General features: G+C 47.9%; 3 protein-coding genes across 3 annotated transcripts in view; 2 read left to right on the top strand and 1 right to left on the bottom strand.

Annotated features, from left to right (window-relative positions):
* Positions 1-1515: 1515 nt before the first annotated feature.
* Positions 1516-2235, top strand: PFICI_13218 (uncharacterized protein; the record flags this gene model as incomplete). Its single annotated transcript, XM_007841799.1, has 3 exons — positions 1516-1713; positions 1785-2030; positions 2119-2235. The coding sequence occupies 3 exons, from the start codon at positions 1516-1518 to the stop codon at positions 2233-2235; spliced, it is 561 nt and encodes a 186-aa protein (XP_007839990.1).
* A 580-nt stretch (positions 2236-2815) lies between these two features.
* PFICI_13217 (uncharacterized protein) lies at positions 2816-4661 on the bottom strand (the record flags this gene model as incomplete). Its single annotated transcript, XM_007841798.1, has 2 exons — positions 2816-2981; positions 3058-4661. The coding sequence occupies 2 exons, from the start codon at positions 4659-4661 to the stop codon at positions 2816-2818; spliced, it is 1770 nt and encodes a 589-aa protein (XP_007839989.1).
* A 7242-nt stretch (positions 4662-11903) lies between these two features.
* PFICI_13216 (uncharacterized protein) overlaps positions 11904-12435 on the top strand; it is a gene marked incomplete at both ends in the record, with an annotated part of 1236 nt that continues 704 nt past the window's right edge. The window contains one exon of the mRNA XM_007841797.1: positions 11904-12419. Coding sequence (XP_007839988.1) covers positions 11904-12419 — 516 coding nt within the window. The remainder of the gene's footprint in view (positions 12420-12435) is intronic.

The following is a 12435-nucleotide window of genomic DNA, read 5'->3' as shown; positions in this document are numbered from 1 at the left end:
TCCAAAAACAGGATCGGTTGGATAACAATCGCGTTATTGGGGAGAGCTAACGTCCCTCAATAGGCATAGGTGAGTTCCCAACCCGGGTATGGACGCAGCACTTAGCCTGACACAAATACTTGGACGCAGACGCAGATCTTGGCTTTTTTGTACCATTAAGTACCGTCCCAATTACAGCCTTCTCATACATAGTACACCTGCATATATCAACAGCCCACAACTATTGAGTTCTTCGACAGAACCCACATTAGGATGAATGATATCATTACAATACGAGAAAGTACGATAGAACTATGAAAAGCAGCAGTTTCAGTGCTATACTTGTCACGAGAAGCGACGTAGTAAAGGAGTCTGCATAATGTAGTATAGATTGATTGTTTAAGGAGGGATTCCTTACTAGCAGTGCTGAAACTGCTAATATGTTTGCTAGGTTATCACTATGACAGCCAACAAGTGCTTGCATACTGCAACAATTAGCAATAATTCAACTCGGGGGCTTTTTCCCCCCTCCTGTTTCCTTTAACCTCTTGCAGGCTTCATCTTCCCGAGTCGCGCACATGGCAGTAAGAAAAAAGCTGAGCGGTAACAGCAATATCATTTTTCCGGGTTGAAATCAATTTGCCCCTAACTCCTTAAAAGTTTGTTGTACTAAGTGATCAGATCGGCTTCAATTTGGCAGTAGAGCATTCTTGGTTGCGCGCTAAATATACCGCCATCGTGTTCTTCGTTAGCATAAGGTTCGGCGCGCTCTCAGCCGTAATGACGATCTCCATAGCAACCCCAGCACGTTGCACATCTGGGGTCAACATTTCATGATACTATTGTGCAAATCGATTTGAATCTCTACCAATTAATAACAAATTCGAGGCAGATCTGAACTACTATTTGTAAAGTTCAAGATGGTCGACGGGAAATCGAGTCTAGCGCCCACTAAAACCCATGCTAGACTATAGTCCATTGCAGCGTATCGAAGGTTGATCTTTCTATACTAGTGCATTAAGCTTAGAGTCTATCGATCTGCTTTTCGAGCCGCAGTGGGTTCACGAAAAACGTTACTATTGGCCAAATTGCAAGAAATAAGATCGAATACAGAGATAGATCTTCATATACTTGGTAGTGGATATAGATGATCGTGAGATCCCATGTCCAGATCGATACGCGACAATCCACAGCAGTCAAAAAACCCTCACGATGGAGTCATGGCTTCTGAAAGTCAAACAAAGCGGGTAGTGATCATCTGCAATCAACCTCGACGCCAAGGATTGAGCATCGCAGACCTGTTTAACACATGTCATTCCTCGACGATCCCTAAGCCAGGACATCGAACGCTGGAATCGAGGAGCTGGGGCGAAAGGGAGAACATGAACTCAGTGAACAATGATGAGTTGCTCTATAAAAGACCTCACAGGGCCTCCTTGTTCGATAACTTTTCTCAGAGCATCTTCCTAAGCCATCGACTCACATACCCAAGCTCTCGATTCCATCCATTGAGCCACACAAACACCATTGTTCAAAATGAAGTCTTCCATGATGAAATCCGCAGTTGCTGCCTTGGCACTATGCAGCAATGCTGTCCTCGGCGCTCTTACTGCAGAGCAAATTGTCGATAACATCAATACCTTGGCACTCAAGTCTCAGGACCTCCAAGAGCCGGCGACTTCCATCACCGCCGTGAATGGACCCCTCCTCGCTGTCGGCCAAGGTCCCATTCCAGTAAGCTTTACCTGGCAGTCTTCAATGTGAAAGAGTACATCGAGGTTGCTGACCAAGGTTGAAAATCTTAGCAAGTTATCAACGGATTCAGGGATATCATTCAAACAGCAACCGATGACTTTTCTGACATGAAAGGTACTGCGGCGATCACTGAAGCCGCTGATCAAGACTCTATCTACGACGCATTTCGCGACTTCGTACGTGCTCATCAGGAGGTTCTCAACACTCTTACCGGCAAAGCTGCTCTATTCTCAACTGTTCCATTCATTGGTCAACCGCTCGCCGCGGTCTTGCGACAGGACGAGTCTGTTCTTGATGTAAGTAGCCTTGTTCTACATGCTGAAACTCTCAACCTTTTCTCCCTTCGTAATGCAAGAAGCCGTCGTATACTAATGCTCATCTCAGACGTTGACGTTCAGCCTGATTGACTTGATCCAGTCACGCGCAGCAGATATTGACAGTCAGGGTCAAAACTTGAGCAAGACGGTCGCCACTTGCATCGATGCGTATTCGGGTCTCTAATTGAACAAATCAAGCTCACCTCAAGGTAGCAATGTTACTTTTGGCAAGTTCCGGCAGGAATACGTGGTAGCAGAGTAATAGAATAGAACAGTGGCCGAACCACTATATGTCCATAATGTTTACATAAATATATCCTTCTCTATAAAATTAAGTGCGAGGCTCGGCCAAGACAGTAGAGAGTAAAGCAAACTGTACGAATAAAGCCACGGTTGTGTTGGAGGTGTCTCACCGATTGACAGACGTGAGATGGGCCGGTCAACAAGATATAGAATAGCTATTAATGCGTGGAGTCGCGTTAGGGAAAAGCACTGACGCCAAACAGCCAATGTGAGGCGAATAAATTTACAGAAGGCGGTGTGATTGTACCTATGCGTGGCTACCTACTGACTATATAGTGTTCGTAGCTACCGCCAATATGGAAGAGCACTGGGCTTGGACGCGTCAAGAATGAGTCGTGCTACTACAACGTTGACGCAGCAAACCCCCGGCATATTACAATCATGAGAGTTTGACGGCGGTGTTGCTATCTTCATATGCTGCATGAGCATATAGTTAGTAGGGTCTCTGCTCCTGCGTCCAATCATTCTAATCTTGATTGGAGCACAACGACGTCGACTTCTGCTGCTCCTACAGCGAGCGGGATTTCAAGAATGTCGCGTTCCCGTATCTCATGGACTTTGATTAAATTGCCAGAAACATAAACTCCGTAAACTCCTGTAGGGAGATTGACAACCTTTGGTGCAACACTAAAAACATTACAACGAATTAGTCAGAGGCATGGCAGTTCCCAATAGACTATGTGCTGAAACAGAAAGAACTTACAGCCTGGTTATATCATTCCAACTCTTCATTGTGAGCACAAGTGTCCCGTGCTCATCCAGCCATTCGCCGCGCAGAAAGTCCACGCCGCTAGAGAGGTCCACGCCTTCGATTTTCGGATACTTTCCGTGGTGCTCTTCAGCCCAGGGTTGATCCCACATCTTCTTCTGCCCATCTCTGACGTTCAAACGCCCATAAGGAATGCTCGCATTGCCAGAGAGCGGGTCCATCACAACCCAGTTACCTTCAGCATCGCTTAGTGGCATGTCCCTGCGTGGATAGTACAATCCACCTTTTTCCCAAGTCGGGTTTAGATATGTGTCAGCGTGGCATAGCAGACCTTCCAAGATGTCATCTCCATCCTGATCTTCAATCGGAGCTACCTCTGAAACCCATTGAACCAAGAAACCGAAATCCATCGATGGACAGGCAGGCCCCATCGGAGTGGGCATATGCTGATTTGAGAGGTCTGTTCGTGCGACTGACAGCGCTCGTTGAAACTCTTCAGGCGAATTCGTAAGCTGCTTGGGGGAGCCTCTGTCGATTGGAATGATTGTTTTTAGCTGTTTGATCACCTTCTTGTTGTTGAAATTCACGCGGCCATCAGGAAACTTGGTCAGAAGGCATCTCAAGTGTCTTGAGAAAACACCATGGACGAACTCGGAGTTCCAAGAATTCATGAACGCAGAGGCCCAGGCGTTGGCTGCCACACCCAGGACATTGTGCACTAGTACGTCTTGCTTGACCATCCAGAATTCGATGAATCCGTCCTCGCCATCCTCGGTCTTACGGGTGAAACCACCTGCCCTGGCAAGCCACGCAGCCTTGTAATTTTCCAAAACTTTCTCGGCGGTAGAGGTACCATCACGAACGTCATTATACCGCATCGCTATGATTGGAAACTGATTGCAGATGACGAACACATTATTCGGCTCACAGCAGACGCCCATCCATTCGCTCTTCTCCATCTCATCGATAATGGCGGCCTGCAGAGAGGCGCGGTTGTATTGGTACTTCTGAGATCCCATCCCCCAAAATACCGGATCCCACTCAAACGTCAAAGAGGCTTCTCTTTCGTACTTGTCAGAGTTGAACAGCATCGCATATAGGCTTACCATGAGCAACAAGTGGCCACTGAACATGATATTCTCCTTTATAACCGGATCAGGCCATGGCTTGCGGAGTTCCATGATGTCGGGATCAATCCGTTTTCCGGACTGCGAAGTGAGATACCAATATCCCCACACGTCCCGCAGCATCATCTTGTGGATTAGCTGTTCGAAAAGAACGCGGAACACGGAGCTCATGACAGGGAGGCGATGATAATGTGCAGCGCTAGCTGCATACGTCATCGTGGCCAGTTGGTAACGGTAGGCTCCAAACACTTCTTGACCCGGATCACAGCTTCCCATATGGTGCCAATCCCCATCAAGTTGACCTGCTAAGTTGTGGAAGTGACGAAGGTGTCCAGCTTGGGCAGGGCTCAATTTCGGAACCCGAGATAGAACATCTGGATCGAGATTTGCTGGAAAAGCTGGGTTTCCAGGCTTGGGCAAACCTCCTGGCTGCATCTCAAATGGAACTTGCGCAGGAACTTCAGCAATCATGGCAAAGGTTTAAAGAGGCTAAGAGTAAAATAGCAGACTGAATTTGGCATTACGGGTGTAGCATTAATAGAGAAGCAAGGGCGGCTCCTCGGATTGTTCATCAGTCCGAGCGGCCGGCGTGCATGCGGCAGATCTGCATTACTGGTGGTTTGTGCGCAAGCGAGTTGTGCCGCGTCGGCTAGTCAAGATCCTGTTGTGTGCAATGGGGAAGTCGGCTGGACAGGAGCATAACAGGATTTATACGATGTACACAGTAGTAGACCGAGCTGGGAAGCGCAACGTCGCGACGATTACGGAGCTCAATTCGAGTCAAACTAACCGCAGCCTCATTTGCGGGAACCAGATCTTTTGAGGTGTAAAGGGATGCAGAATACAACATTGCAGTCGCATTTGGTTAGGGGAGTATTTGGGCAATGTTAGAGAGGGTACAAATAACATTAATTAACATGGTTTCTTGGCATGACCAGCAAAGTCTGAACTACATTCAACGTTTGTGCGGGGATATAATGTCTCGAAGCTCCGCACAAATACCTTCAGGGTTCACAGTGTAGAACTCAATACACCGTAAGAACAAATGAAATCTACGATGCTATGAATGAATCATGGCAATGAGAAATTCTTAAAATGTCGTGAAGAACTTGACATAGGCCACGGTAGCAGATGCACTTCGTGACAGATGTGAGCACGCATGCCCAGCCCGGATGCTCCGGCTTCACGGATGGAAGAGTGTTACGAACATGCATCCCTGCAGGACAGAAGGCCAGGAAAGGATAAGTACAGAATACGGACCCAGGGACATGATGAATAGAGACAAAGCAAATAACGAATCGAGTCACGTGACAGACATATACGCGACCAAGGATCAGTGCACTTAGAAAAAGACGGTTCGGGGAAAGGTGGTCTCATTAACTACGAACTGCAGACCGTCCTTGGACGGGAAATTATGTACCATGGTACCCCGGGGGTACCTTCCCCACAGCTAAAGTCTTCTCACTTGGCTATGCTTCGTTAGTAGTTTCGAGACTCGCATTCTTCAAGGGAACTGTCACGGGAGTCGGGCTGGCATTATAGGCTTGTTATCACGGCGCTACGGTGAACCTGATCTGATGAACCTGCCTAATTAGTGTGAAATTTGCAAAGTCCCGACTTTGCTTACTTCTCTTTTGGCGCGCTGGCGCAACTGTAAATACATGGAGATAAAGCTTGCGAAAGCCGAATTGTGCTCGGAGAGCGAATTCAGAATTCCAGATTATTGACAGCAAAAGCTGTGGGTTCTTATCCAACAATCTTGTTCCAATCACATACGAAATTTTCAAACGTGGCGAAAAGAAGAAAGCGAGTCAATCTTGTCAAACGGGATGAGAACCGGGGGCTCGTAGGAGTCCGGGCCTCCGAGCCCGTGCGTTCAGAGGGTGGCCGAGGGATGCCAAGAGATGCCGAGGCCTTCTATCGGGCCCTTGCCTGTAACAGACTGCCGAGGCCGGTGGTCGTCAGGCGGAGAGACAAGTTAGTCATCGGTGCCTTCAGTTAAGGTAAAGTGATTACACTAAACAAGACATTCATAGAGACCGACAGCAATGTGACCAATTAAATTCAAGTGCAATAAATATTGCTTTTTGTCCTCCTTTAGTGGACTTCCTAGTAGTATTGACGCATGTTTAAATGCAGTCGTTATCAATGTTAAGATGGCTTCTTATCGAATTGCGTAAAGCAGGACGGCTGATGATGGAACGTCTCACTTCCCACTGGCCTTGGACGCTGTCGGGCAAGAGTTGAGAGGAGCTGAGCCGCTCTGTTCGAGATCCTGGGCCTGTCTGTGATACACTTGATTTTCTTTTTCCCCCTGTTTTTGTTTTCCTTTGCGAATGACAGGGGTTTGATAGTGGTCATACGAAGAACGGTTCCTGTTCTTGATCGCAAGGTAGATCCTACTAGCCAGCGCCTCATCCAACGCCGTTACTCGGTCAGGAGTGAGAAAGAAGGTGCCATCGTATTGTTATAGCTCATGCAGAGACAGGAAATGAGTGCGTTGTCAAGCGCATGGTTCGAGCAAATTTCACGAGTAGTTCTGGATCTGTGTAGTAGATGAAATTGACAGGATGTTGGCCACCATCCCAATTCTAGTACCAGAGGTGTCTGACTTTCCATCAACACTAAAGCTCATCAAGGATAGTAGGGCCCATTCAGAGTCGAAGCTTGATGATAGACGCCAAGTACTCCTCCGCGATGCAGCCCCCACCCGATACTTATCCCCCAACTACAGTTCCTCGGATCTACGTCTCCTTACCATGCGTGGACTAAAGCCGATGTCTATGGCGGAAGTTGTCCATAGAGTTAGATGGGACTTAGAGCAAGCCAATCTCAGGATCAAAACTATCGAAGACAGTGACTGGCAGTCACACGCAGCTCGCCTCCTGTGGGGCCTACCTTTCAACGGTCGTTCAGTCTCAGCAATACACATTACTTGGGCCACACTAGATCCGTAACTTTGCTATGGCTAGAAAGAATTGAAATATGCAGATTGGTCATCTTTGCAATTCTAGATCTACTGATCCTCCGCAGCAATTCTGATCTGTCATTTTTGCCCCCGATTTCAGCACCCTCCCTTCATCTAATTTTCTTCTCTAAATCATGCCTCGAAGATAATGTATGGCATCATCCCTGATGGATACCGACGGGTATTCTTCCCTGTTGTTCCCTCTCCCTGCCCACGACTGGGTATCATTCCGGTGTGACACACCTTTTTCAAGAATGCATTCTCCCAGATCAAAGCCTCAGAGTCAGCGGTGAGCATGCCCCATTGATGCGACTTCAAGTCAAATGGGAGTACAGCCTATCGATCGATATCAAGCATGCATGTCGAATACCGAGCTTTAATTTACAGGCCAGGGATTCAAGACGCATTATTTTCTCCTGTCCGATATAGTAAGCTACGACAAAAAGAGTGTCAGAAACGAAAGACATCATAAATCATCATCCGAAGTGCCGACTGCTGCATTACTCTGGATATGGCTCCACGGCGAATAGTCCCACCAGAGTGGCTTCGTTCTAAGGTGCCATAGTCACGACCCTCTAACGGTAGCTGTGATTTTTTTTTTAAAAAAAAAAAATGGACGTATTAAATCAGGGATTATTCCGACTAGGGACTTGCATAAGCTGACTGTACCCAATTCATTATGGAGTAAGTGAAGATAATGCCTATTCTTCGGTGCGACTTTAGCAAACAGATTACACCCTATGAAGCACACAATTTAAATGACATCAACTGAAGTACCTGCACCTAGGTACAATCCAAGCATGGGGGAAGAAAGGGAACAACAACGTGTAGGGACAAAAACGGTTTAAAAAAACGTAAAGATCCTAGCGCTACGGTGGATGCTATCCGGCAGTACACACCGGCAGGCATAGTCCTTTTTAGTACCCGATTTTGAGCCTCTTCCTGTGACTTGTCAACTCTCGCGCTAGCAATGCTAAAATGTATTGTGAATCCACTCAAGTATCGCATATTTACTCCATGGATCCTTTCCCGAGACAAGGTTGATATATGGTGAGCGCAAGGAGGAGTCACTGCGGGCGAAAGGATTCCCTCCACAACGCTCGCCTTTTCTCGCCTCTCTAGTCAAGGTCTATCCGTGGGTGGTCTTTAGGAGTATCAAGGATGAGAAGAGGCGCTTTGATGAGAACATCCATCTCAGACCATACATGCTCACTCCCTTGGCTCCGCCATGTGGTCGGTACTTTTGAGCAGTCCACGATAGAACTTTTGGCAATAAGCCCAACACAAATGAAATCATGAATGTAAGTTTAGCTCACTTTTCGGGTACTAGAAGGCTTTTGAATATAATATGGCTGGTAAAAGTCCAGTGTCTTCACAGTTGCTAGTGCATTGTGATTTCAATTGGTCAGAATAAATGGATAGTAAAAGTTCACCTTTATGAAAAATATGACTCGAGTATCACTGTGAAACCATGCTGTGTAGCGACCAGAGCAGCGGATCAGTGATGCACAAATCCTACAAAAAAGGTATCACGGGACGCACGCAATGTGTACTGTGCAGAGTCAGCCAGACTTCACCAGCAGACTGAACCAGTTATGAAATGCGATTTGACCCTGTCCAGCATGGTTCATGTTTGTTCGAGAGCCCTTGTCATGCTTTTGAAAAGCGTGCGCCCACCTTTCGTCAGTAGAAAGGGGCCTCGGTGCTCAAGATGATTGTAAACGGGCTGCCTGAGAAGCAAGCGAACCTTGATGAGCTTTGCGGCCCAGGCCGCAAGTTCGGTAAGGACCCTGTTTCAATGCTGTCCATTCACATTATTGCCAATCCAAGCAGCGTGGCGTGAGATGAGATGCGTTGCCAGATCATCGCAGCGTACGTATGAAGCATACGTGCTCCAAGCAGTTTGCTGTTGATCAGTTTCTCCAACCTCTGCCATGGCGAGTGGCTACTTGGTATGAGCTTGTTGACATTTTGCGGCTTTCACTCAAGGGCTGAAAGAAAAGCATCTGTAATCATTTGTATGATCAAAGGTACTATTGGCGAGAGACTCAGCCTTCTCCTACAGCATAGAGAGCCGACAGCCTTGGCCCTACACATGTTGTCATGCTTGGTCATGGTGATAAATTATGGGCGTTGATCCAAGGACCCACAGATCGGCTTGTTGTGAGGCTTGGCAAGTCCCGGCCCGCAGACGCGTCAGCCGCTGAGGAGGGCGGGTCTACCGTCTTTGATCGACCAGATTTTCACCACAAGGAGAGTGTGGAGAAATGACACCAGCATGAAAATGTTCAATCACGAAAACAAAGGAGAGAGAGCGTTGAATGAAGCGATGTCGAGTACACAGATGTGATGCTGCAGATTTGATACAAATGGTCATCCTTTTGAATTTGAATGCCTGCAAGTCAAACTCACTAGCCTTGCCGTTCTTGGTAATTTTGCCATGACTGCTGCAAGGCCTAAATGACTAACTTGCCCGATTAGGATGGTACGTGAGGCTATTGTGGAGGGACATTTGCGAGGATAATGCCTCCTAAATCGTGTCTTGAAACGCGTGCATGGATTTGTGCTCTCTGTCTCTGTCTATCTGTCTCTACATAATTGGAATACGGACCTCTAGCAATTGCCCTTTTTAAGCAGTAGAGCTCTCCCTATTGGGCAATTTACCCCGCCAACCAACGGCACTACCATCAGCATAACGCCCGTCTGGCGGCACGCGATTGCATTGCATCCAGGTACTAGACAGCTTGAAAAAAACAGGGCTAACTTGTAACTTGACTTTTTTCCTCAGGGCAATGCTCGTTGTCATATTCCTGGCAGGATCCTTAGCAATGTACTACATGTCACCGTGAAGCCCGACCTTTCCTTCGAAGGGTTCAAAGCTCCTACACATGGATCATGATGCTCCCTTCTAGATGACAGAAAAAGCGGTGCCGTCATGCCCTGGCACAGCTGAAAGCTATTTCTGTTGACTAATACAGGTTGGAGTCGTCCCAGTTTCGATACCCACTACTAGCTTCCGCCATGGGTACGCAGATACCAAGTATCAAATGAGACGACGCTCGAACATAATCTTGGGTTGATCATAACTACGTAGTACAGTACCCTTTCGATGATCGATCAATTGTTGTTGGAATGTGGGTTATACTTGAGACGGACTTGTATCGTGATGAACATCAAATCATATCTGACGCCCCTCTTCCTGTATAAAATTCATGAGCTTGGCATTAACGTCAGAGATAATCCATTTTCTTGAACTGTAGAGACACCTTTCGCAAATGCGCAACCCCTCATACACCGATCATGCTCCCTTGAAACGATGATTCTTGTAACTGTTTGTTCCAAGCTCCTTTGCTAATGAAAGATTATGGCTGGCTTCTCTTCATCCCTTTCAGGTGCGGTGCCAATGGAATGACATCTCTTGGTACGTCTGTCGTTCCCATTGCGGATCTGACGCGTAAAGCACCCCAGATTCCGGCACTTGAATATCCATAGCTCGCTCCACTTTTGGAAGTTGGTATATCCTCACGCGCCAAGACACATCCGACTACCGAGTCTATGTCCGGGTTTATTTCCCGCTGTTTTTGTAAAACTAACTACAAGCCTGCGAATCCAGGCGGATCCAAGTGTTCCATGACAGGTTCCATGACAGGGCTGTGCAGATTTCTTAACTAAAAAAGTCATCTCTGACTGGATAAATGAAAAAAGGAGGTACTCCATAGAGTGGAAGCATAGAAGAAAGTCCCCAAGTCCGTGGGGCCCGGGGTCTCCGGTACGCGCATTTGGCATTCCGGCAGCCCAAACTACCAACGTTCCGGCCCCACGCAAGGTAAATCCCGGACGTGAACTGCCGGAAGACACCCTGTTCGCTGTCCCTGAACTATGGAGTCGTCCTTTCTATGTCCTGCGTTCGCACACCAACCTGCCGTTACGGAACCCTCCCGTACAAGATGGTAGAGCTTCTCAAGGGCCTGTAAAATAAGGCTTGGCTCAAGCTAAACCACATCAATCATTACAACATCTCTACTAGGTTCAATTTTAGTAACAAGTGACAAACGGAGAAAGCACAATTGAAGAGCGAGGTAAAGTACAAGGAGAAGCTCGTAACCAAAACAGTCTCACTCATGTAGTATGGTACGTAAACCACTGTTGGTTGGCCAAGAGCCACAAGCTGACTGAGAATAGAGAAGTGCCGTTCACGAATTTTTACATTCCTATTGCTCCATAAGTGTTGTTATGCGCCTGCAATAATCCTGAACTTTGGTGTCATATGCTGATAATGGCATTTCAACGTCCAAGTGCAACGCAATGCATGCCCCCCACCAGCAAATTAATTCCCCTATGGTAGGGCATATCTCTTTAGGTAAAGGTTGCTGCTTAGGTATACTCACGTTTGAAGCATTGACGTATCCACCAAACCGAATACCCATCTGGAAGATGAAAGAGGGCTGAGAGATCTGCATTCACGAATCGTTAGGTGCCCATGGCTTCGACAGTTACGCGTCACAGTGGAGGCAAGATTTACCCTCCTTATACTCTGCTGATGAGTTCAATTGGATGCTCACACTTTGAATTCGATGTATATATACTCCAAGTGCCATCAGATATGAGCAACTCGAAAAAAACACTCACTCACACAACTCACCTCACCACTCCTTCACTAATCACACTCTTTGCTACACACTCTACACTCTCTCCAACACAACATTTACTTTTATAACTTACACCTTAATTCAAACACCATCAAAATGCGTCTGACTCCTGCCGCCGTCGCTGCCATCCTGGCCTACACTGCCGTGGCTTCGCCCATGTACGCTCGCAACGCCCCCAACTCTTGCGAGTCTTCGTACGACAGCTGCCTGGCCGCTCCCAACGCCGATAGCGCCAAGTGCGTTTCCGACTTCACCGCCTGCGCCGGCCACGCTCCCGACCACAAGCGCCAGCAGGACCCTTGCCAGGACGCCTACAACCAGTGCGTCACGGCTCCCGACGCCAACATGTCCACCTGCGCTGCCAACCAGGCTGCCTGCCAGAAGAAGCAGAAGCGCGATGCCCCGGCTCCGGCTCCGGCTCCTCAGGGTGGACTTGTCGACGCTGTTGTCAACGCCGACGTTGGCCTCCTGAATGGAAAGAGAGACGTTCCTCCTCCTCCTCCCCAGGGTGCTCCAGCTCCGGCCCCGGGTGCCAACAAGCGAGACGTTCCTCCTCCCCGGGGACCTGTCGACCCTACTCTCGCTCCCGCTCCCGCTCCGGCCAAGAGAGATGTCCCTCCCCCTCCTC

This window comes from Pestalotiopsis fici (genome assembly GCF_000516985.1).
Source record: "Pestalotiopsis fici W106-1 unplaced genomic scaffold PFICI_Scf_11, whole genome shotgun sequence".
In the NCBI taxonomy this organism is placed as follows: Eukaryota; Fungi; Ascomycota; class Sordariomycetes; order Amphisphaeriales; family Sporocadaceae; genus Pestalotiopsis; species Pestalotiopsis fici.
The sequence above is the reverse complement of the archived record's forward strand: the minus strand, read 5'-3'. Positions and strand labels throughout refer to the sequence as shown.